This window comes from Perna viridis, chromosome 9 (assembly GCF_037379345.1).
Source record: "Perna viridis isolate PV_CMFRI_1.1 ecotype Kerala chromosome 9, ASM3737934v1, whole genome shotgun sequence".
In the NCBI taxonomy this organism is placed as follows: domain Eukaryota; kingdom Metazoa; phylum Mollusca; class Bivalvia; order Mytilida; family Mytilidae; genus Perna; species Perna viridis.
Window position 1 is genome coordinate 13,274,645 of NC_142453.1, and position 26,938 is coordinate 13,301,582.

At 33.5% G+C, this 26,938-nt stretch overlaps 1 protein-coding gene across 1 annotated transcript; it reads right to left on the reverse strand.

Moving 5' to 3' along the window:
- Nucleotides 1–244: 244 nt before the first annotated feature.
- LOC148606850 (microfibril-associated glycoprotein 4-like) lies at nucleotides 245–26,938 on the reverse strand. Its single transcript, XM_088547080.1, has 8 exons — nucleotides 26,501–26,938; nucleotides 26,155–26,211; nucleotides 25,425–25,502; nucleotides 24,721–24,795; nucleotides 18,999–19,135; nucleotides 15,051–15,147; nucleotides 11,835–11,996; nucleotides 245–734 (listed from the first exon to the last, which is right to left on the reverse strand). The coding sequence occupies exons 1-8, from the start codon at nucleotides 26,673–26,675 to the stop codon at nucleotides 472–474; spliced, it is 1,044 nt and encodes a 347-aa protein (XP_088403206.1). The 5' UTR covers nucleotides 26,676–26,938; the 3' UTR covers nucleotides 245–471.

Below are 26,938 nucleotides of genomic sequence, written 5' to 3' on the forward strand. Positions count from 1 at the left end.
AATGATGTATAATAACTGGCATGTTTATAAATCTTATACATGTATAATTACTGAAATTTTCCGGAATTTTGTATAATACTAGAATTTCAAGCAGAAACATATTTAAGTACATGTCTCCTTTTGAAATTAGAACAGGTTGTGTTACTATGTTATTTAAACTGCATATTGTAATTGTCAATCGAAAAATGTTTTTTTTTAAGTTTGCTTTTTAAGTATATCACACATTATGCATAAAACGCAAAAATTATACATAAAACATATATAATCTTAGGAATAACTTACACCATTATAGTTTAATAATTTCCACACAGTTTTACAATATTTGAAATGTTATAAGCATGTATCATGTGTATGGTACTTCAATTTTGTATTCTACATTCCATGTCCACTGTCTTGCGTCATTTGTTGACAGTTTTCTGCGTTCCGATGTAGATTCACTCTTAATCCACAATTTACTAAGACAAAAACATGCTAAGTTTTCCTTCGTAACATCATCGATGCTGATTTTAGCGAGTAATAATCTCCTTTCCATTTTTCCCAATTGATCCCTTTATTTTTTTCTGTTTTGCCTTTCCCATCGACACCTCTTGTATACTCCCCGTTTAGACATGCGTGGGAACAGTGCTCGTACCACCATGCCCCTTTATTTAATCCTGCACAATCAATTCTTTTAGCGTCGTTGTCTTGGTCACGAGTACTGAATTTCACTTTGTGATGCAATGCTAAACTGTCACCTACGAAAATAAGGGTAACAACAGAATTACCGAACACAAATCCGATTCATAATCGAGTCAAGTTCAAAATAAATCTGGCAAAATAGATATTACACCACCGGAGCAGCAGGTACCGCAATGGTCCTGACTTGGTACAAGCACTTCAGACAAAATGGTGGACTAAATCTAGGTTTTACAGCGCACTAAACCCCCTCTTCCATTGCGGCGTGACTAAACCAGTGGTGATTAAAAAAGGGTAGACTTTGCAGGTCTGATGAATCTATAGAAACTGCACGTCAAATTACGATTTTCTTCATAATTTGTTTTGATTTTATATCGAACGAGCAAATTAAGGAAAAAAAGAAAGTCAAAGTTATCCTTGTACTGTACACGTGTCAATTATTATCGAATGAAAACTATTTATACAGATTTTAGATTGCCAACTACTCACCTCTCCAGCTGCGTCGGCGTTTAACTCATAAAGATAAAACAAGTAACGTAGTTTGAAGTAATTGATGCTAAACAGACACCAAAACTTTCCAACATTATAAAAGTAGAACCCAACCAGAAAATCAAAATTACGGGAATTATATTAGGACAGAAAATGGACACTAGTTTAGACAATGTTTGGCTTTTCCTCATTGGTTTACTTCTGTCTTGTTAAAATGTGGATAAAAACAAATAGTATAAATTCAAAAAGAACGTATACAATGCCGTGTAGAAAATATTTTTTAACATTTTTACGTTAGGGTCGAGGACCGAAGTAAGTAGGATAAAACATCATATTATCATGTAATAGCTTCCAAAGCGACCAAGTTCAGCAGGGTATTTATTTACTCTAAGGTTCTTTAAAAAATGAATTAAAAACACCGTTTACCTTTAACTTGTAGAACTTTAAATGCCCCGAATTAACTGATAAATGTATAAGAAATGTTTTATGTAGCTGGTATACAAACGTGTATTCCAATCAATTCTTATATAAATGCGTTCATATATTAATTGGTCATTTAGACTTCCAGACGAAACAAATCAACTCGCGATGAAGGCTACTAGTTTGTAAATTAATAAGTAATATCCTTAAGTCTTATCGAAACGAATTGTCAAGAGTAAACGCTTTTTTTTAAATTATTTTTCACCAAAGAATTTGTTTGTTTATAATATTATTTATTCATAAAGTGACTATTTTAAATACTTCATGTTACTAGAGGTGATCTTGCAATAAAACGAGTTGGCCAACAAACTGGGTACGAACCGCAATTTTGTCAAACGTTCATCGAACGTCTTGAGGGAACGCACAAGTTTGTCTGGTATTCGTTTGGCGTTCGTTCTTATTCGATGTTATTCGCTATAAAACATGCAAGCATAAAATTCTCGACAGATGGAAACGTCCTGAGAACGTTCGCTGGTTATCAAATCAGTTTCTATTCGTTGTGTTTGTTACGTAAGTAAACTCTTCATTTAAAGAGGGTATACGTAACCCAATTAAAATAAATGTTATTTTTATTTGGGGCCCTCTAAAACACAAATAATATTCAAGCAGCTAAACAACATAAAACAATAATATATACAATAGTATAGGTCCAGTACATTTACTTGAAGACTTTACAGAATCACTGCTTTAACAAAGCAAAATTGTTATAAAGTTGTATAAAACTGTGAATAAAAATAAATCCTGGTTAATATTAAACCGTATCATTCTTTGATCAAAAGGTCAATGTTCAACTTCGTTCCCTACATTAACGATCATACCTTGTAAATGTACTATCATTTCACATTATAAGTACGAACTGTAATAAAATATATATTCGTTAAAACGAATAAACTATATCCAGTACATTTTCTATTTGTTTACAAGTTTTTATCATTATTCAGTTATTTATTTGAAACCCTTTCTACAGCTTGGCATTTTCCTTTTGCGCCAAAAAGGAGGCCTTATGCGCCACATTTCTTTTGCGCCAGTACTCCCTTTTCTGTCAGTTTACTTTTCGATGTTGGTAGTTAAATGTTGCCAATAAATTAATGATCCTTTTGCACCAGAATACAGGTAAATTTGTATACATAAATCTAAAGGGTGGCACAACGATATTGATAAAGACGTTAATACATTAAAATAAAACATATAATGAGCAAACATTTTCGGTCAACCACATTGACATTAAAACTCTTGAATATCTCAAACCTGAAAATCCTAAACCTTGTCGACTTTATATACTCCCCACAATTCACAAAATCAACACCCAGGTCTCTGCTAACGGCCATCCAACAGAGAAAATTTCGGAATTTGAGGACTTTCATCTACGCTCCCATGTTGAAAAACTTACATCCTTTATAAAAGATACGACTGATTACTTACAGAAGATGCAGGCTCTGAATCCCCTTCCACCAAACACCACTCTTGTCACTATGGACGCCACATCTCTCTATACAAACATTCCTCACTCTGATGGTATCGAGGCTTGTATAGAAGTATGGGATTCTCGGGAGGTCAAAGTTCCACTTACTGACTGCCTAGTCACTTTACTCACAATGGTTTTAAAAAAGAACAATTTTACTTTTAATGGAGACCATTATTTACAAATAAATGGCAAAGCTATGGGTACCAAAATGGCTCCGTCTTATGCCAACAGTTTCATGGGAAAACATGACAAAGAACTACTTGAAACCTCTATACAAAAACTTCTGTCCTGATATAGGTTTATTGACGAAGTGGATACGAAGTGGACATATGACGAAGTAGAACTCAACACTTTTATTGCACGGGCCAACAATCAACATCTTTCAATTAGGTTTACTTACGAAACATCTGCTACTAACATCTCATTCCTCGACACCTCTAGTATAGCTGCGGACAGGTATCAAAAAGTGCTTTAGTTTTTTAGTTTAATGGGTCTAGAGGGTATACGGCTATATCATACGTCAATGTAGCTTTTGAATATCATTCTTTACTAACTGAAAAGTGGTAAAGTTTTCTGAAGAATATTACAATGTATATCTACATGTTCTTTACACTGGGTAACAAATAAAATAAAACAACGTTCTCGATTCGATCTGCAACATGAGCTTCAAAATATGTGTTTGAAAGAATAATAAAGGGAACCAAGGTTATAGCGGTAATGAAAAGAATGCAATCCAGGGACAAAGACCAGACATGAAAAACAGACATACACAACAAAGAACATTTAAGGATTTTTTTGTAAATGGATTATTTCAAATAAAATTGGCTTTAAATATCATATAGACCGTTGAAAAATTTCCAAGTTATGAGTAGTTTATTTCCGATTCCTAGCTTTTACAGCATTTAGGTAAAGGTTACGGTCCTGCCCCTCCTATTGCGTGAAGGGAGGGGCAAGATCGTAACCCTAGGGTAGCGAAGATGCTTTTACAGTTGTTATCCCATGTTTAGTTTAATTGTTATTGATATTTAGATTATAACAAATCAGAATTAGAGTGAACCATAAAGTGGCTCACTTATTCATTCTTTGCGTGAAGCAGACAGACATGATTAGCTGTCCGAAAATTAAAATTATGACATTGTAAATGTTAACAACTTTTCTACCATGTCAAAATATGACAACAGACGTAACGCACAATTCAATGCATAAGCCACTTACTACCACTGCTCTGTACATGTATGTTTACGCCGCAAAACAAGTACGTTTATAACAACTTATTGAATATTGCAAACGATAGATTGTATCCCCTGTTTTTAAACGTCTTCTATTTTTTTTTTTAATATTCTTGATCCGCCCCTGGCCTAGACAATGGTGCTTCCTTTGAACTAATATTCTTTAACAATTATGTTACCATGGTATCCTATTCATACGGCTACTAAAACTGGAGTCTTTTTGAGAGGTAAAAAAATCTTAGAACTTTTTATTGCGTCTGAACTTCTTTTTGCGTTAAAATGTTTACATGGAATCTGTTTTTTCTTTATCAACTCGTTTAGTATAATTCGTTCAGAGCAGCTGCGGATCCAGAGGGGGTGCATGGCATTGGCACCCCTTATTATTAGAAAAGGGGTTATTTTCATGTGTAAAATTGACAAAAAATGGTAAATAATATCCTAGCACACACACCACTTTCTGAGGAACCCCGGTTGGCATCCTCCTTTCCACACTGTGGATCGCCACTGCAGAGGATATTGCATTACAAGTATCAGCCTGGTGCACAGTTAAACATCATAAGACATAAATATTGTTACAACATGCATGTACATGTTACCACATGCTTCCATGCAAAGTTCAAAGTTCACAGTTTATGTATTATCAAATTCATTACGAAATCCAGCCTTATCATTAACCCCGAGTCGCATTTTCTGTTTGAGAATCCCTGATTCATGGTTATACAATGTAAATCTTTTGGGTTCTATACAAATTCCAAGCATATAAAGGCAAATGCAACAAAAAAATATGTATGATTTTTATATGTACATAAACAAATCTCGAAACCTTAAGCCTTTTCAACATAACGTAAGGTAGACTCGATACTATACATGTATCTCTGTCCATAAAGAAAACAGTCCGGAAAATGTAAAAATATGTGAAAATTTGCAACTTCAAACTCATTTTGCAAAGCCCATGTTGCAGATCGAATCGAGAGCGTTGCGTTTATTTTATTTGTTATTCAATAAAGAATACTTAAATATACATTGTAAAATTCTGCGGTGTCTTATTATCTCTTAATCATTGTAAATGCACTAAAATGTAACCTATTTTAAAGGCATTTTTGTCCTGCGATTAAATAGTCAACTTTTGTCGGAAAAAGTTCTTTTTTACATTTTTGAAATTTTAAACATGTGATCTTTACATGTTACTTGTTTTCCGATACCTACAATTAATTTCACTTCAATCACTTATTAAAGAGTATTGGGGTCGATTGATCTTTGACCCCTCCTCTAATTAATGCAAAATAGCAGAAAACTTTACCACTTTTCAGTTAGAAAAGAATGATATTCAAAAACTACATTGATTTATCTTTCCATTGACATATGATATAGCCGTATACCCTCTAGGCCCATTAAAGTTCGGAAAATCCTTAGCCGTCCGCAGCACTATAGCACCTTATCGGTGTGAGCTCTCCACGGACCTATACTCCAAACCAACCGACACACATCAATATCTTATGCCTAAGAGCTGTCATCCATCTCTTTATCTGAAGCGATGTAATGAGAGTGAAGCGGGAGGGAATTTGGATAAAACAACTCCGTGTTGACATCCACACGGAATTAATAAGAAAGTTTAAGTTCTTCCTATTTTGTATAGTTACTTATTACAGTGTTTGTAAATATTTGTAGTTTTATAGTTTTACACAATGTTCAAGATCAGCACACAACGTGTGTCTATAACTGTCAATAAAATTTTAATGCGTCACAGATATTCATCGGATTAGGTAGTGAGTTGTGATCACAAACCATTTATTTTCATACACACTCACATTATTTAAGGCACTGAAGGTTTCTTATCTTAAATTTATTCATTTATAACTCATTTTCTTTATTTTATGATCGTTTACTTTAGATTTTTACCTTCTTTATATTTAATTTCCTTATTTGTATTTGGCGCGAAAAGCTTTTTTTTTCTGGCACGAAGGACTACAAAAAAGTTCTTGGCGCAATTTAACTACGATTTTTTATCCAATTGGCGCAACAGGACGATACCCCTTCAGCTATACTTATTTTCTGTTGGTTTTTGTTTTTGTTCCAGTATAATGGATTACATATGCTTATTAAACTTATAACCGCGTCAATACGGATTCTGATATATCACACGTTATCTTTTTAGTATATTCCGGCTTATATCTAAGCTTCATGCTAAATTCACACGGTTATTATAATATTATTATAATTATACTATCAATAAACATTTTTCTTTTCTTTTTTCTGTAACTCACTTTTGTCACCTCTATCAATTATTTAAATTATTTCTACCATTACATTGGCTATAATTTTGGTTAAATTATTTCTATTTTCACATTCACTAAAATTTTGGTTAATAAATTCACGTATAAAGTTTGGGCCTACAATAACACTTGTTAAATTCTATAAGTTGACAAATTTAATTAAATAACACTGTAACAATAAAGTTGAAAACGATAGCACTTTTCGTATATCCGTTGCATCCTTCATTTCGTGCATTATAAAGCTAGAACATCGTTTCTTCTAGGAGATAATTTGACTGTCTTTCTGGATATAAACCACTAAAATCCCAAAAAAATCTTTCACAACAGTGTCAGCGTCATAGTACTGTACCAAGTACTGGTTTAATTTTCGTTTTCGTGCTAACATGTATACTCAATACTGTTAGAACCGGTTTGGACTTATATATGTAATACATGACGGACTGAGGGGGTTTCTTTATGTCCTTGGCTATCGTATGGGGTCTCTCACGGACGGTGTAAATCATCAGAGTGTTTACACATTCCCCGGGCAAAGTCAAACCGTGAATGTGAGTCATTGTGTATTCGCGGAAATTAGTCATGTGACCACGTTCATTCATTCAATTCATTAAGATTAATGCATTATCACGTGATTTAATGTCGATCCGTGACCTAGTGATCCGATTTATGATGTGCACGCTATATGCAGCATTGCATAGCCTACAGAATTCGCTGAATCTTTTAACCCAGCAAAATTTTGTGGATGATAAAATCAACACTTTCCAGTTCATGTAAGACAGATATTGGTGCATGCCAGTCAATTGATGAGAAATTTCCAAGGCCGAAAAAAGTAATGTTATGATTCCGAGCACTATTCTAAACTTTTGTAGGGTCGGTAGGTAGGGATTATTTTCGTTTGTTTTTTAATGAAATAAGTCATAAAGATACAATGAAAACCTAATATGCAAAAAAACAAAACATGTAATAGACTTAGTCCACAGCCTAATCCCTTTTGGGATTCTGCGCTCGAGATATATTTTGTTTTGTTTTGATGGAGATGGTCAAAACAAAAAATATCTCAAGTGCCGAATCCCAAAAGGAATTATCCAAGACCAAGAGCACACTCTTGACATGTGTGTTTTTTTCTTTTCAAAATTTCAAATAAAAGTTTTGAGTAGTCTGAAGGAGGACAGTAGGATGACCAGAAACATTGTTTTAGCATTAAAGTCCTTCATATACCGGTATTGTAAAATTTTCGAATGTTTTTTGTTGAGTACATGACTGTTACTCAAATTCTTTGCAAATCACACATATATACAATAAACTAAAAATTAAATAGAAGCAATCCTTAATTAATAATTAGTAATATCATATCAAAATTTCATAACAATTGATCAACCATAACCATAAAGTCATCGCACGAAAACCAAGTGAATAGATATTTAGTAACACATGTTAATAGATATTTATCAACATGTGCATAATTCAATTATTGATTTCAGTAATAGGAGTTCTCTAAACGATGCAAACGCGTTAACCCCACCGGTGCACCTGGTCAATGCTGCCAGTTTTAAGTGAAGTCCGCGTTTCTCATTTACTTTTGTTACTTTGTATGTATTATTTCAGTTACTTTATGTTCATTGTCTGTTTTATATGTCTGGTCTTTGTCCCTGGATAACATTCCTTTAATTTCCGCTAGAATCTTGGTTCCATTAATTACTCTTTCAAGACAAAACGTATGTATGTTCAAATTTGCTCTTTGGGCAATACCAGTCTGCGTCCATACTTGCCCTTCGGACAATACCAGTCAATACCCACACTTGTTTATAAAAACAAATAAAATATATTGTAAAACAACATTGGTCAATCCATTAACCAGAGGCATGGGCTGGAACGGTCCCTTGTAGCGTTAGTGAAACTGCGTACTAACGCCGTGGTCTAGCAAAGTAAAAGCGATAACTATGCCCGGCTAGTTAAGGCAGTCTACATTAGCATACACCATTTGGCTTAACTATATATTTTTTGGTCTTAAAGTTGCATATACTTTTAATATCTTCAAAATTCGAACAAATTTCCAAATTTACATTTCACCTTTGATTATACATCAAACCAATTCGACTCAAAATATATACACCTTTTGGCATTTCAAAATTTCACGTTCTCCTTGTTATCCACAATTTTTTTCTCAAAACATGCACCTTTATTATTACATTATTTTAAAATTCTCGTATTTATTTTACGTCTCCCTGTTTTTTTTTAATTCAATAATTCATTATTATCAAATTTATTTTATAATATTTAATTTATCCTACTTGTTCTCGATTATTTTTATCTTACTAAATTGTTTAATTATTTACTATTTATTTGTTTTTTCTTCTTGAATTTTTTTAAATATAATCATGAATAAATTTGAAAATAATTACATTATAAAGCCTTCATAATTGGGCCGTCCGTGCGAGACATAGTTGAAACTTATCATTTTCGTTTCGACCATCGAACAGGTGAGTCAATTTCGCTTAAACCACTGAACAGTTAGGTCGATTGACATACATGTATTAGATCGTGAATTTGAAAAAGGTCTACATGTTTTGCTTTATAGATTTAATGGTATAGTTACATGCAGTTTGGAATTAAACTTAAGACGACAACGGGACATAAACTGCTGCATGGCTTGCGGAGAGCGCACAACACACTACTGCAGAGTGTGTTGCTGGTCACACCACTTCATGTAGTATTCGGTGACAATAGCTAGGATTGTAGAGCTGTTACAAGGGTTAGTGGCGACTTGATAGTCATATTATTCCTTGTAATAGTTACTGATGGTGTTACAAGTCATAGTGTTAAGAAGTAGGTACAGCGGTTTGCAGCGACCTCATTAGTGCACCACAGCAGTGTGACTTGCTGGTTACATCATATCGTGTATCATAGTCCAGTTCATTTTGATATAGATTTTATTTTGATTGGCTCAATTGTTATATGGATAGTAGTTCAATAACGTTCAAGTCACTGTTCATCCGGTACGAACCTAGGCTATATATCATGTATGTATGTATCGTACGATATACGTTACATGTACATGGCATAAACATTATCTGAAAGTTTAAGTCAATTCCATTCAGTTGTATAGGAAAAATAACTGATAAGAGATGGGTTCAGATCAAAATTTTAAATAGGTGGAGCACAATTGGAACATGCAACAAAGACTTGTGAATTTCAATGTTGTTAAACTGTACACGGTCGGAACGGAGAGGTCGCAGCTTTGCACGGCTCATCTAAACGTCTCGGCGCCCTATTCGTCCAAAACGTTTCAACAAAAAAGTATTTTAGATATCATTTGTTGTGTCGGGAACACTCGCTTAATGGTGGAGCCTTGGTGGAATTGCGATAGATGTCGCGGTACTTTGTTATTTTTTTACTATCATTGTTCGGATTTGTGTACGTGGCCGTTCGGACACTGCATGCTTTTGGGGCTGGGCTGGTTAATAAAAATGTTAGGTGTTACACTTTATTTGTCCAAAACATACAGAGTGATCAAAATATATTTATTTTTTTATTTTCATAATTTAATTAATAAGAATTTTACTATTATTTTATGTACTTTAAATGAAACATTTAAGATATAAACTTTACTCTAAAATTCTATTCATATACGTTAGAAATTAATCATCAACTATAAATTGTTTACGTACCTGTTTATTAAGAATATTAGGGTTTACACTTCATTTGTCAAAACCATACACAGTGATACCAAGGTAAGGTTGAGCACCCTTTGAACCCAGTATCACATGCTGTCGGGCCAATCTTTATTTACCAAAGCAATCTTAGAATTTTATTTAATTACCAAAGATGACATGGCCGGATCCAGACACTTTGAAAAGGAGGGGAGCCAGCCGAAATTCCTCGGAAAAGGGGTGCTAGGACATCATTTGCCATTTTTGTTCAATAAAAAGGAGATGTCAACCCTTCTGCATCTCCTCTACATCCGCCACTGGACGTATATTCATAACGCCTAGAAGTATATGAGATTTTTGGTTATCTAAGATAAGGTATCAATGAAAAATTTAACAATATTTTTACTTATTTATCACAACAAACAGAAATATATACAGTTGAAAAGGAATTTTTAATTAGCTTTTTTGATAATTTATTTGCAAAATCCTCTATGGCATAATGTTCACATAAAAAATTGTGAAACAATTGGTGAATATACAGCTTTTTTTCTTTATTTGTTAATAATTTTGTTGTGGCTTGATCCAAAGTTTATGAAGAAATCAAGTTAATGGAATTCTACTCTTTAAACTATAGTCATAATCTTACTTTAAAATTTTGCTTCAGAGAAACAAGCTTTTTCCAATTAAACCTAAAATACGTGTTCTGTGTTATATCTGTGTAAATCATAATTTTATTAAATTATTGCAATAACCTCAAGAAAGAATAAATTAATGTGTGTAATTACAACGCAAGCATATTATTCAATGCTATTGTTTGTAATTAAAAAAAGTCCAGCGCTGTAGATTCAAAGTTTAAATCCCCAGCGCTGGACTTTGAATCTACAGCACTGGAGTTTAAGTCTACAGCGCTGGACTTTGAATCTACAGCGCTGGACTTTAAACAAATCATCAGCGCTGGACTTTTAATATACAGCGCTGGAGTTCGAATCTCCAGCGCTGGACTTTAAATCTTCAGCGCTGGACTTTTTAAATTACAATCTCTTATCTCTGTGAGACTAACAGGGCTCCGTACTTCTCCTTCAAAATTATAAATCATTTTGTTAATTTGTCATTACATTATCAATGTCAAGGAAAAAAATAATTTTATTTTATTCATGTGTTGAATTATCAGAAGTAATCAAATGTAACCACGAAGTAATCAAGATAACGTAATCAAAGTAATCATATGTAATCGATTATATTTGTAATTATGAGTAATCATGATGTAACCGATTACATTTGAAATTAATTAGCCCCAACACTGGTTAGCTACCGGTTTTCAATGTATTTAGATCGTTAGTAATACAAATGTACGTGTAGAGAACGTTTGGGTTCGTTCCGTATTCGCGTTGGTGTTCGTTATTCGTTTGTTAAAAAAATTGATGCGCTATACTTGTTGCACATTTGTTTGGACTCGTGCAAACAAACATCGACTAATCATATGACAGGTGATTATCAACAGAGTTTCCTATTTTTTATAATTCATTAGCAGCTCATTCGCTCAATTCGTAATAATGTAACAGGGTCGTTTGATTACCTGCGTTTCCACTATAGCCATTAACGTACAGTGTGTATTTGGATTCTGCATCTCCAATACGGAATGTGGAATAAACAGCAAACCTTTCTTCGTTCTCCCAGTCTGTCAAATCTATCCTTAGGTCTGTAGGTTCTGCGGTTAATGTATGTAAATATTTATTTCCTGAAATAAATAAGAAGCAACTATTGACTGTGTATGTAAATATATCAACGATATCTCCGTAAGAATAATTTATTTTTTATTTTAATCTTTTGATTGCCGAAATAATCCTTATTATAAGGCCCACCACAGCCTGCAAGGGATCAACGTTATCGGACGTCTCCTTGTTAGAGTTATTGCCCTTGAAATGTGAAAAATCACAGGTTTTTTGTTTTATTGTTTTCAGCCAATATCTTGAAAACTATGGTAGATAGAAAGAAACATTGAAAAGGATTGCTGAAATGATCCTTAAAATTAGGCCTACAAAAGTCTAAGGAATCAAAGCTGTTGGACGACTCCTTGTTAGAGTTATTGCCCTTGAAATGCAAAAAAAAAATGTTTTTAGCTGTTTTCAGTCAATATCTTGAAAACTATAATAGACAGAAACAAACTTTTTCATTGATGAAATGATCCTTATGATAGGTCCTACCTAAGTCTCTATTGAGTCAAAATTGTTGTACAATTCTTTGTTATAGTTATTGCCCTCGAAAGGCAAACATTTAACCAGGGTAGCCTCTTGTTTCTGTAGTTTTGAGTATTGTGAAACTTTGAATTTTAGATGTATATATACTTAAAAAGACATATTAGGTTAGATACTATTTCGGATAAGTTTTTTCTATGTTTAACCAAAAATATCAATTTATTTATGAGTATTCCATACAAAATTCGATCGAATGACACCTTAAGACAATTGCTGGTGATTCGATTAACTCACAGGCATAAAATTAATTTTATTATTATTTTTTCCGTGGTTAACAAATGATTATTTATATAGCATAAAAACCGAGTCTTACCAAAATATCGAAAGGCGGACATTTTGACGTTTTCTCTACGTTTATAAATTCTACATTGCAATACACACCGACAGACTCGAAACATTTTTACGAGGAGGATTAAAATATTGAAACAATGCAATACTTGCCAATTAAGATAGGATGTAGATCCATTAAATGAGGATTTACGGTTTTAGGGAATAAGAAGAAAAACAATGAAAAATAAAAAAAGTAAACAAAATACTGAATAGTTTAAAACAAAAAAGAAGTGACATTTTGGTAGGGACCTTCAGTGAAAGATTGACGATATTTGAAATACCTCAAGCACTCCGAGTTTCAAAAAAATCTTTGCATTTGGTGGTATATCTAAACACGGGGCGATTTGAGGACGGACTATTTGTGTTCTTTTGTTGTTAAAATAATTACCATTCCCAGAATTCGTACCTTTCACCAAACAGTTGTTACTAATAGCAATATTACAACTAGGTATTTCTCATGTTAACTTGCACCAAATGCCTATTATTCGGAATATGATTTATTCGAAACAAACGGCAAAATTCATTAACCATGAATTTTCTGTTTATTTCCAATGCAAAGTTGGTGTTTGACAAGGAGAAAACCTCTAGCCTTTGCTATTTTCTTTATATATCATTGATTTTGAAACATATTTTCAAAACAAAAAAAAATGCGTCACAGATAAAATTGAATCTGATCTTTGAATTATAATGAATTATTTTGATACTTTACGCTGATGACACTGTTTAAATGTCAGAAACTAAAATGAAGTGGCCTCTTGATGTAGCATTAATAGCAATAAAATTGCACTATTGGGATAAATTGGTGACAGGTGTACCTGAAAAACCTACACTACAACTTTGTTTTTTAAGACATAATCAAACTCCATTTCTTGTTCAAATGATCCGATTTCAATATAAGCAGAAAGCAGCAAATAAGGGTAATAGCAAAAGTACCGAACACTTATCCGATTCATTATCCAGTCAGAAAGCAGTATCTCAAAACCAAGTTCACAAATAGACCCAACATGCTTAAACTAAAAAGAATTAATGAACTGTGATCTGTTTGTAGAATTTACAAACATATGTAAATTCATAAAGATTATTGATAATAGGTTAAACTCTCCAGGGTAGCAAATGACATCTTATCATCATTTATAGTTTAGCTTTCATTTATCCATGTATATATTTGTATGTATTATATGTAAATGTTTATGCTACTCTATACCATGTACTTTTAGGGAGGAAAACTCTGACAATGATTAAATCCCATTTTATGAATTAGTTTAAATAATATTTAATTTTTGTCGTGTTGTGTGACTCGTATATTTAGCTTTTGTTGAAGCGTTTACAGAGAGTTATAAGTTACATCGAAGACAGCTTAGTGTTGGTGAATATGAGACTGGCAGTTATTATAGTTACATAAACGATTAATATTTTCTACGAGAAGATAAAAAAATCCCAAAACTTTCATTGCCAAATTATTTTCCCTACTCCTTTTAATCAAACTTTTCATATGAAAAAAATCCGTAATCACCCTTCGTAAAATCAAATAGTCGATGCCATCTTATTTCACCATATTAAGCTATCTGATCAGTGGTGTAACAAATAATCCAAACGGAAGAAGACGAAAATAATCTCGACTTCTTTTTTTAATTTTCTTATGCATTGCGAGGTTTCCAATCTGTAGTGTTGGTTTTGTTTTACTCTAAAGTATTAGGTAGCACTCCAGCTAAGGGTCATCAAAATGTGGTTCATGGGTAAAAAGCCTATATATTTTTATTTTGATATTTTGTTTGAAATGTCATAGTAAACAGAAAATAACATGTGGTTTTTCATATAACCCGTGCTCTTAGGAGATAAAAATTAAATAGAATGCACTGTAGATTTCAAAATTAAGGGAGATAACTCTGTAAATGACGGTCAAATACAATAGAATCTACTGGATTTCAATGTTGATTATCTGCTAAGAGCAGGCAGATTTGAATGAATAATTACACATTTCATAGTATAGACCCATAAAACAACTTAATTACAAAAATAAAAATATGTAGCCTTTTTTGGGGTGTGTCACATTTTTCAGATTTTGCACGATTCTTACAAAGACAGCTACTTAACATTTATTGAGGTGTGTTACATTTTGAATTACTAGATAATTAAGTCATGGTTCGTGTAAGCTTATTACTTATGGGTGCCATTTCAGTGGGCTATATACCAGAATGGTTGATTACCTAGCCAGAATTCATCGTTTAAATCTCCAAATCCAAACTCATATGATGCCCAGTCTCTGAAGAAGTCAACTGTGCCATTTATTCGTCTTTGGAATACCTGGAAAATACTCCGTCTTCGTAAACAGTGTTGCACCGTAAGATACATATTGACCAATCAGATACATCACGAACAATAGCTATACCAGGATGCCATATAGTTTCATATCGATCCATTGATCCATCATTAACGGATCCAAGCATGAATACGCTCTAACTGTCCCTTATTGTGTAAGTTTTAGAAAAAAATTCCCTTTATGTAGAATTGCCTCCCCAACTTTAAACGGACCCGATCCCACAGCATGTGCTAATGATTTGACGAACAGAAACTGATCATATGGAAATCGCATTAAGCAAATGATCAAGTGCTCCACGCGATATATGCGGTTGAACGAAAACCATAGGAGGTTTTTATCATCGTGCATCAAAATAAAAGACGCGTTTAACTACTATATGTTGCAAATGATTATCATTTCCATAGATATCTTTGATTTGTTTGAAAAAGAAGTGTTATTTTTTTTCAGAAATTGTCGAAAACATTTGTTCAGGGTGCTTAACTTGTTCCGTTCACGATCACGTTGCAATACTTGACATATGTTATCGATATTTTTACGGTCATTCTCTCGTTTGAACTTAAACCCAAAGACCGAGTCTTTTGCATGTTAGAATCAACCATTATTTGTTTATTTGTAGTAATTATTTACATAAACCAATATTCGCAGTATATGTATCTATTACCATCACTTAGTGCATTGTTTTACTACAATAAATGATGGACATAACGGTGTCATCATAGTTTGCCCACTACTTAATTGAATGTTTAAGTAACTACAGGGGGTTGTGTTGTTTTGCTTCTTAGGTATGATGAGGTGTCTTCAATGAATGCCAACATTTTGAAAACATATATTCAAAGAATGCCAACATATTAAATACAAAAGATGTTTTGACAGTATTCATTTCATTGATTACATGTAGATATCAAAGATTTACAGTGTCACAAAAATCTTACATCGGAAATTGCAATATTATTGTTATTACCATACTATTGTTACACTGTTAAGTAGGATAGTCTTCCCTTGCACTGGTACTTCATTAATGTATATCTGCTTTTAATCCATCTTGTGCAGTACGGGAACACGTGCACATACAAGGTTTTAATAACAATTGCCATTTTGGCTGTCTAATTACTTTCAAAATGAATTATGACCATACAATCAGACCAAAAGCATCAACATTGTAGTTCACCCAAAGCCAATGTTCTTTCACCTCTACGAAATAGATTTACTAACAGTCATAAAATGGAGCAGTCCTAAGAGACGCAAAAAGGGTATTCAAGACTGTGATAAAAACAATCTGTATTTTCATGTCATTCAAACAACTTTTATCCTTCAGTACTAATGGACCCCATATAATTGTTTAATGGCCAAATCAGAACTGATATAGCAGTCGCCAGAGCCTATATATTTGTAAAGCCTGTTAGCATCTGCAACTATTTCCACAGACATACAACATTAAGGTTCAAATGCAAATACTTATGTACCCTGTACCGTTATTTATAAAATATGAGGATCTATGTCATGTCATTTACGCCTATAAACAAAAACAATACACAACTCCAAACAAAGTATGCTGATTAATTTAGTTTGAATTAACTACGCGATCCAATTAAAAATAGTTGACCTCTAACCTCAGTACCTGTTGTTCATTTTCATGCATGTACCCCGATAAGACCAGTCGTTACTTTCGATACTCTAGTTTTATACAAATGTTAGACGCATAATAAGCTTTTTGTTGTTAAGCAGGGAAGGAAACCATCAAAGATAAAAAGGGGTGCTGAGTACCAATCGGAATCGCATTTTACGCGGTGTTTGATCCAAATATTTACAAAAAGGGCAATGATTCCGATAGAGGAAGGGGTTCCAAGCTTTCATTAGCTTTTTTGGCATAATTTATAAACGAAGGAAGACCCAATACATGCCCTCCCCCAACTATTTAAGCGGGGGTATAAATATACACAGTAACATACATGTATGACACCTATAAATTTGGAACAGACTATACAACTTCATACGCAGTGAACTCTTTGTCATTTATATATTTGATTGAGAATTGGGTAATTAAAAGTGGGCAAACCAGGATTAAACATGATTTAACATAACAACAAAATTAAACTCATTTGATGATGTGTTGAATTACATATTGTAAAACATCCAGTACTTACTTGAAAATTCACCGGGGTAAAGCGGATGAACGTAACGGCCATTACGGTCATCCCAAAATGGAGGATGGAAATTCGGATAAGAATAATTTTCATTCATAAAGTTGTCTATTAAAGTTATTCAACAAAATAAATATGACAAATAGTTAGTCATTCGTCAATGCTTGATATTTGAAGTGGGAAGATATGGGTAATATGTATGATTAATGAGAAATTACATGGTGAAAATATCGGCTGGATGACCGTAACGAAGAATCTTCTTTTTCTAAGCATAACTGTAATATGCCACAAGAGATGTCCGTAACATGAGAAAAACAAAAATGTATATTAGAGAAATGAGAAACAGCTATGGTAAGAAAATAAACACAAGAGGTAAACATTTATTCATATAAAATAATATGAGAATATTAAGTAGTAGAGTTTTTGGTGATTCAACACATTCATGTGGTAAATTTACTAGCTACAAATCTATTGGATTAAGCTAATGTAGTTGTATGTAATACAGTGAGAGCGCATGTTGCAAAATATACTAACGAAATTGAAATAGCTGACTTTCTAAAACGATTTTTCTGACGGACATATTATATTACAAACTTTCATTTACTTTGATGGCATCTTATGTGCAGCCAAGAAAAAAAAAATATGTCTGTTAATGGTTACATTACCGAGCCTATTTTTTGCATACTCTGACAAATTTATTATATAATTTTTGATAAAATGCCGCTAAACTATCATTTTTAGTTGAGCACTATTAAAGTAAAAAAAGTCCTCCCATAAGTTTCAAAATAAAATAATTTTAAAAAATAAAATGATTTTACCTACCACAGAATAATACCTATGACAATGATCCAGAAGGGACCAGTAAGGCGTCCCTGAATCGTGAACCATTCACTTGACAAAGCCCCCCCCCCGAACTACATTAATATTAATATGATACTATATTAATTATCAAAAAAATCCGTTACGGTCATCCCGATCTCCAGTCTCTTGTTCTGTTACAGTCATCCCACATTCTTCGTTACGGTCATCCCGTCGATATTTTTACCTTGTAATTTCTCATTATTCATACATTCTAGTTATATGCTTCCCGCTTCAAATATCAAGCATAGAGCGACTAACCATTTGTCATATTTATTTTATGGAATAACTTGAATATACAACTTTATCAAAGAAAAATATTCTGAGACGAATTTCCAACCTCTGTCTTTGGATGACCGTAACAACCGTTACCGTCATCCGTTTTACCCTAGTGAAAATTGTAGCATAGGCGAGCGCGTCACGATACAAACATTCGGCAATGGGAACATCACTCGACCTTTTCCAGTTTTCGGATAAGGCCGAGTAATGCTCCGATGACATTTTACTACAAATTGTGGCAGATGCAACTCAAAGACATTTGATAAGGTGTGTTTTTGTAACTAGTAAATTGTCGTTTCGTTTTTTATAATCCGTGATTTATTTCGTTGACGGAGCCTCTTCATCTTACCACTTTGAGAACACTATTACTGTTCCCAAGTGATGACGTCATTATAAATACTCAAAATAAAGAATCTTATCACGAAATTAAAAGAAGACATAAGTTATCATGACAGAGGCTTCTCTCAGTTATTAGAGAACAGTTTCCTTCTGTTACGGTTTCTGAATTAGCAAAACTAATACGGCCATTAAGAATTAATATCAAGCATATGATATACCAGCCACCCTCCTCCGTCCGTCAACATATCACAGTATACATCAAATGAAGCTGATCCAGGTGGTTTCACGTTGTATATGCCATTCATTCTATATCCCTTTTGTCTCCAGTCTACACAATCTCGCATGGTGTTGACCCCTGTAAAACAACAGTTTCTTCAAAGAACATCGTTGTTACTTTTTCTTAACGGTATTGTAGGTTACATATCACCAATTCAACCAATAAGCATTTTGAACTATATAGTCCTATTAACGCCTGTTCCTCATAGCGCTGTGAAAAAAGTGTTCATTTTATTTCAAAAATTAAAACTGTTTCTGAAAGGAAAAACATTTTTGAACATTTCACTTGTGTATTGGTCTTCCTGTACTGTACAGCCTAATCTCCATAATGATTTCTAAATATACCCCTATCTTGTGAAAACACTTGGATTTCCCATGCTATTTATAGATCCTTCACTTCCAGTGACCAGTGCTGCACCGCAAGTCTGCTAACCCCATATGCCATTCTAAGGATCGTGAGTTGACATATGTAGAATCATGCTGATACATATATAGTCTTCAGCAGGTTTAAAATAAGGTAAAGTCTAGAGAAGCCATTAATTATTGTGAAATTAGAATTGGAGCCTATTGGGAGTGTAATTAGTGGTTTCTATTGCCTATATTTTTCCGAAACTTCGGGTCTGTTTGTTGTCCCCTTATGTTGTGTAAAAAACATAATAGAAGCTCAGATTTATCGTAAAGCTTTTCGTTTCTTGATTTGTATCCAGTATAATATTAGCTTGAACATATTTTATTTAGTAATAATACAATTACAATAATTATAAAATCAATACAATAATTATATGACAAGGATTCGGAAACAAACAGAGCTTATACAAAGTACATTAAAAGATCCCCGCATCGATAGGATACAAAATGGTGGACAATTCAAACTTACTAAGATGCGACTAGAACGCCGTTCGAAGCACGTGGCAAGGTGAAGTTTTGTTATGACTCTTCGTAGACTTTTCAATCAAATTGAATTTAATTCAAAGGTTCCGACCCCCCCCTATTCATATCACAAAACCCCAGTCGTATTTCCAGGCAGTAAAACAGGCTACCTCAGTGATGCGGTTAAGCGTTTTGGTGAACGGGAGATAATATGGTGACACCGAAGAGGGGCTAAAGTGGAGGGTTAGTTACGATTTACGAGACAATTTCTAGACATTTGTACGCAGTCATTCCGGCCCCTCTTGTATTTTATATTTGGATTCTCATTGTGTACCGAGATGGTGTGCATCCAATTCGACTTTTAGCTCGATTGTGGTTGCTGCGTATTTGCAAGTGTGTGACACTTGACTGTACTGCTGAATGTCTGTTTTATATTTGAAATATCAATAAAGTTCCAAATCAGTGAGAATTGTCGCGCCGAGGTATTATGAATAGACGTACATGCCCAGAACAAGTCAAAATCACTTATAGATGATTCAGTTTTAAGATAAACGAAATTTCAATTTCTGACTCAACTAATACTCCGTCAACTCCGATTCACACAGGTTTCCTTTTTTTTGTCAGTCTACGACAGTCTAAGGTCGTACAATAGCAGAATTCAGTCTTTTGAATAGCGATTATGATAGTTTCACATTTTCAGATGGGGTTCCAGAAGTAGAAATGTAACATGCAATTGAGAAACCCCACTGCTGAAAAGAGCACTACGGGTAATTCAGAAATACATGTTACGGAACAAGTACGGGAACGGGCGGACAATTTTTTTCAATAGATTTACATATCATGCAAGGTCTTCAGAGGCTTGAATTTTAAGTATTGTCTGTACTTTTTAGATGATGTCCTTGTAACATCAGTTACATTTGAGCAACATCTGATTGATTTGAAAGAAGTTTTTGATCGTTTTCGAGCAGCTGGTCTAAATTTAGGTAATAGGACCCAAGAAGTGTTTTTTTTTTCAGCGTCGTTATGTGCATTTTTAGGGCATATGATTTCTAAAGACGAAATTCGTTCTCCGCCAGATCGCATAAAAGCAATCACTGAGTACCCTCTCCTAAAACTCTCAAGGAAGTACGCAGGTTAATAGGCCTAATCAACTGGATTGGGCGATTTATTCCGAAATATTGAACCGTAGCAAATCCTGTAACTGGTTTATTACAAAAGGGGCAAAAGTTTAAATGAGACACTGACCAGGAATCTGCCTTCCAGGAATTAAAGACCAGTTTAGAGGTAGCCAATTCTGGGGCATCAAAATTTCCTAGTTATGACTTGACATTTAATTTAATTTGAGGGTTTACAATGCTGTGTTTCGGGTTCTTATAAGGGAATTTATTTTATTGTTTCTGTTTATCTTGCTTCCATGTTTGCTTTTCTGTTTGGGGAACTCGCCTTATGTTGTGAGGGACAGGGACTCGGCGGGAGGGACCTTAAACAAACCAAATTCACTTATAGTTCACATCCTTACTCTTGTCACTAGCTAAGTCGATAAATACAATAATAATAATTAATAAAAGTTATAATAATAACGATTATATATAAATTGTTTTATCATTGAAAAATTAAACATAGATAATATTTATAAGAACACTAACTTTGAGCAGTCTTTTATTCTTTGAAATACTTATTTCCAAGTATAAGTTACTGTGTTAATTACAACTTTATCTTGGTTCAAATTAGCTTATGTACTTTATACAGTCATTGGCAGCAATCATATGGACCTACAAAATTAGAACTGTTATGCACGGTAGTAAGCATTTTAGATTGATCTGACTATTTGAAAGCCGAGTAAATGCATGGTCTAGACGTGAAAATGAGAACGTAGACGTCGTAGAGAGCTCTGTTGAGGATGATCCACATATTTCCTGCGAAAATGGCCGTCGGCAAAACATTTTCCCACCTCATCAACAGTTAGATCGAGCAATTTAGCTTCAACAAATAAAAACAAAATTAATGATCGTACGAGGACGACACGGACGTTTCTGACACTGAGACAAATTTAGGAACGAACAAAAAGAAAACGCTACATGTAAAAAACAAAATTTAAATCGAGAAAGTGTTGGAAACAAATCTGTGAACAACTCCGTTTTTCAAAATTTATCCATTTCGGCTGATAAAATCAAAGTACTTCAACATCAAGACTGGTCACTGGCAAAAACTATCAACTGAATAGAAAACGACGCACTTCATGATTTACTAAAGGAAGCCAGGCGAATTCTTTTACAAGGCCAGATTACGCCATAATAGACAGAGTACTTTTCATTCCCGCGTAGCCAAAAATAAGCTCAATACGTTGATGAAACGCTATCAAATTGATATTTCTGAGTCTCTTGTTGACACTGTGTTAAAAGTTGTGCACGACTCCGTTAGGAGGACATTGTGGCATAAACAACACTTAGGACCGTGCAAAGGAATATTAAATTTTCTTCTTTCCGAGAATGGTTATGTACAATCATGTCACCTCTGTCAAGTACGGAAAATTTCGAATAAGAATTCTAAACAAGCCATTGTTGCTTTTCCAACGCCGACAAAACGGTTTCAAGTATGGCAAGTTGGTCTATGTGGTCCATACCCTGTTTTACTTAACAGTAATTCATATGAATGTCTTTACCGCAGTGGATACGTTCAGCAAGTTTTTTATATGCTCAACCTCTTAGAAATAATGATGCACTGATTGTCTGTGAAGCTCTCATGTCTTATTTACAACATATGGAACATTTTAAATATTCATCTCCAACCGAGGCTCGGAGTTCACTAATAAATTGTACAAATGAACTAGTAAATTTAATAGAAGTAACCCAATAACACACCCCGCATTTGCGCACCATTGTTTGGGAGCATGCGAACATCAACGACGGACATTAGCAAGTACTTTAGTAGGAAACTTGGGAAAACGAACTTCAGTCGGTGGTTTATTCCATGAATTCTTTAGTGAATAAAAGTACTGGTTTTTCCCCGTTCATAATAGTTTTCAGAAGACAACACAATTTTTCTCTTTTTAAAGATTTAATGACATACCATCAAACATGCACAATTTCTTCAAACAGTTGACATTAAAAATTAAAACTACTCATGATACAGTGAAAGAAAATGCAACTGAAACAGCATTCTACATGGAACAGAAAGAAAACGACAAAACTCATGAAATTATTTTGAGCATTGGGGATTATGTGTTTATGCACAGTGATCCTATGGGTGCTGGACGAAAATTTCAGGCCATATTTGATGGACCATTCATTGTAAACAATAAGCCTAGCCCGCACTTAATCAAACTTAGGCATCCTACTGGAAAGAGAACTTTAAAGGATCCAGTACAAATCAACATATTGAAAATTGCACATGTGATCACACCTCATTCAGCTCATCATAGGGTTCAAACTAGTAGTGACAGTTCAGACATCACGAATAGTGCTACATGTAAAAGTCACGGTAATGATGAATTTCTTCAATCAAGTGAGACTCAACAATGGAAAGGAGAAATTGTGAATACACAACCTAAAAGGCGTTCTGCAAGGACAATTAAAAAAAAACCGGTATGCTACAGAGACGAAAACTTTGTAAACGGTGAAACTGATTGTAAGACAAACTGCAATACCGAAAATGTTAAACGGGTTCTCGCTAATCTGGTTCAGCTTGTTGGTGAACCAGTAGAAAATGCGCATTGGAGAACCATTTATTTCTCAAATATCAAGAAAAGATCAAGAACTGCTGATTTTAAACCCGCCGCCACTAGTAACGAAGGCAATATGTCGGTGCGAACATTCTCATCAAAAGTAATGTTTTATCGTGTTTATTGAAATATGATGTTACAGCAATGAGTTAGAAGTTGTGCTGTGAAATCATTTTCAATATTCTTGTCTACATGTATTATTATAATACAGTGATTTTCTTCACTAAACTAAACATTGTCTATCTCCATTTGAATTTGAAAATCACAAATATTATGTTGAATAATTTCAATAATAATTGACTGTTATATACGTCTGCTACCTATTGTTTAGATATTGCATTTTCATACATGTTGTGAGAGATTATTAATAGAGCAATATCTTAAATGTCATTGAATGATCACAGTGAAGTCATTAAGGAGTGGAGTAGGAGATAGATCAATTAATTTTCTTAGAAATAAAACTCTTTATAGTGTAGTAGTGTGTATAAAGCTGTTTTAGGGTCTCCACTGAGAAATAGTAGTACTTCTGGTTGGTTGAATCAGAACATTCTCTGCTCATGTTTTACCGAATTCCATTGCATCGTACTATAATTGACACTTGATCACATTATTTGCATATGGTATAGTTAGAGAGGTGATAGTTCTGACGAGAGAGTATATAATTTGATTCACATAATTTCATCGATCTTGTATTATTTTTCGTGTAAATTGTGAAGCAGGCAACCATCAAAGAAATTAGAAATTTCTTTTTGTTCGGGCGGGATGTTGTATTCTATTGTGGGTGGTTGTCTGTTCACATAACGATATTTTATGTTCCCGGAAATTCGGGTTCTGTCCAATTTTCCGGTTAAAATTGAGTTGAGTTTTTTAATGCCGGTAGCAAACGTATTTTTTGTTGTTATTTACTTGTTTATGTAAAAACATAATAGAAACTTAACTTTATCGTATAGCTTTAGTTTACATGCGTATAAATGTTTCCCATCGATAGAAGACAAATGTACATCGAGTAAAAAAGGGAATAAATATTGTTTAAAAACTGATGCATTTTTAAAGGGATGAACGTCAATATTTACCTTCATTGCTTTTGTTTTTTATCTGAGCCAACAGCTCCATGATTTCATCTTTTGATTCTTTTATCAATAATAGCTCTATAAGAAAAATAATTAATGGAAGTGTGGTCACTGTTTGCTTGCTTGTTAATTTTTTTATATATTGATTTTTATTTTCTTTTATCTTTTTTATCCTTCTGATTGTTTTGTTATATCTAATTTTAAACATCTACTTTTGACAGAAAGGTCAGTATATACCTTCATCTGACCGTCAATCTGACTGTTCAGATGAATATATTTCGCTTTCTACAATAAATTGGGTCTACTAAAATTTAGTCAGTTTCCGCCTCTTTCAGGTACTTAAAATCACCATCCAAAATTTTACTCCAAAACAGCAAGAAATCATTAAATCCACAAGTTGATTATTTATCAAGTCGTACGTGTAATAGTCTGTCATCGTGAATAGAAACAATTTCCGTTTGATATTTCATTCTTTCCGATTTTCGTTTCCAACGGATTAAAATTAACCTGTGCTATAGCACACCTGTTTATGTCTGTTCTACGAATTCTGTTAGTTTATTTGTGAATTTAGATGTATAGCAAACAATTTAGGAGGAAGGCAAAAGAAATGATAATCATATTTTATCATATAAAGAAATGTCAATAACGAAAAATAATTTCATGCGAACCACGGAATATTATAATCGTTAATAATTGTTACATCGTACCTGTCTGGCTTTCATTACGTATTTGTTGTATGAGTGATACCAACTTTTCACTGTCTTGTCTTGCAAAAAGCAAATAGTCTGAAAAACAAACAAACAAACAAACGACACTAATACATATATTTTACAAATGGTAATTATTTTGACAGCTATAAATGTTCTCCAATTTTCTAGATAATCCATTCACTTGAATCAAGTTTGATATTTTCTTTTGGAATGTAAAGCACATTTTGTGTCGAAAAATAGTAACAGTTGAACCATATGAAATGATATCTTTGTTCTACGTCCTTCACTGGCAAACACAAACACTTCGCTGTTATTTTCTTAGTTTTGAATGTTTTATGTAGGTTTTTATCGACCTATATATGTAATGTAAGATGTTTTATAGTTTAACATTTCTTCATGCGCTTACGTCGAAAATGTGCCCCTCCCGTTTCAAACATTTAACATAAAAGAAAACTAGAATTCACTTTTAATACCGCTCTCGAGGTTTTCAAATACCATAGCAATACACAACTAAATATGTCAAATATCCTCTCGTCAAATTCAAGATGTTTACAGCCACAGTTAGTACCCTTTATTTTTTTTATCAAATGATCCGATTTTGATATGCATGGATATATGTGCTATAAATATATGTGCATTTAGTCCTATTTTTTTGCATTTTTTCAATGATGCTTGATTTGCGGAACGAACAACAAACGGCTACGTATATCTGTCAAAATGTACCTACCTTCATAACTAATATTCCTCCGCAATTTAGATTGGTGTGCAGAAGTTTGAGGATTAGCTATATATATATAAAAATACTTGAAATAACGAATAAAATACAAACAAAAGAAAGTAACAGCAATTCTAGAAAAGTTATAAATGAAACATGCTAAAAACTGTTTATGAAATAAAAAAAAACAGATGGGCTGTTTGCTAAAGAAATCGCACTGAAAAGTGCATTCTGGTATTTTAAAAAAGGTCAGAAACAATTTGTATACAAAAATTGAAAAGACATCTCTCTATAATACGTAAAATTGGTTTATATCTGATGCATAAATATTAAGTTGGTGTATAATAACTATGCTTACCCAGTGGTGTAGTATGCTGAGACCTTCCTAAATTAAAAAACATGTAGCTGATACCAATTGTGAAGACACAGCCTATAACAACCCCACTGATACCGATTATCAAACTCTTATATCGATTCCAAACGGTGAATTTACTCCCTGGTATAAGATGTTCACCCATGTCCATGTTTTCCATCCTTCCAAAGTCTTAAACCACTCTTTCTGTTTGAGGGACTATAGTTCCCAAAACATAGTTAATGACGAATGGTACTTTTGGTATGTGCCTAAGTTTGTAAACGTACAATGAACACGGAGACACTAATTATACACATCCGATCAAAGTATTGTTCCGTAAAAGGATCATGCACTATTTTACAAAATGTGTGACTATCAGAATTGATTTTTTTAAAGAGAGAATCCTACTCTTTTCATAACTAGTGAACTGAATAATTATTCGGT

Coding starts and splice junctions, on each gene's coding strand:
- LOC148606850 (XM_088547080.1), bottom strand. CDS start 26,675: ATGGAAAACATGGACATGGGTGAACATCTTATACCAGGGAGTAAATTC. Junction 19,136..24,720: donor AAAAAACAAAAGCAATGAAG/GTAAATATTGAC, acceptor GTTGTTTTACAG/GGGTCAACACCATGCGAGAT. Junction 11,997..15,050: donor AAACGATGAATTCTGGCTAG/GTAATCAACCAT, acceptor TATTTATTTCAG/GAAATAAATATTTACATACA.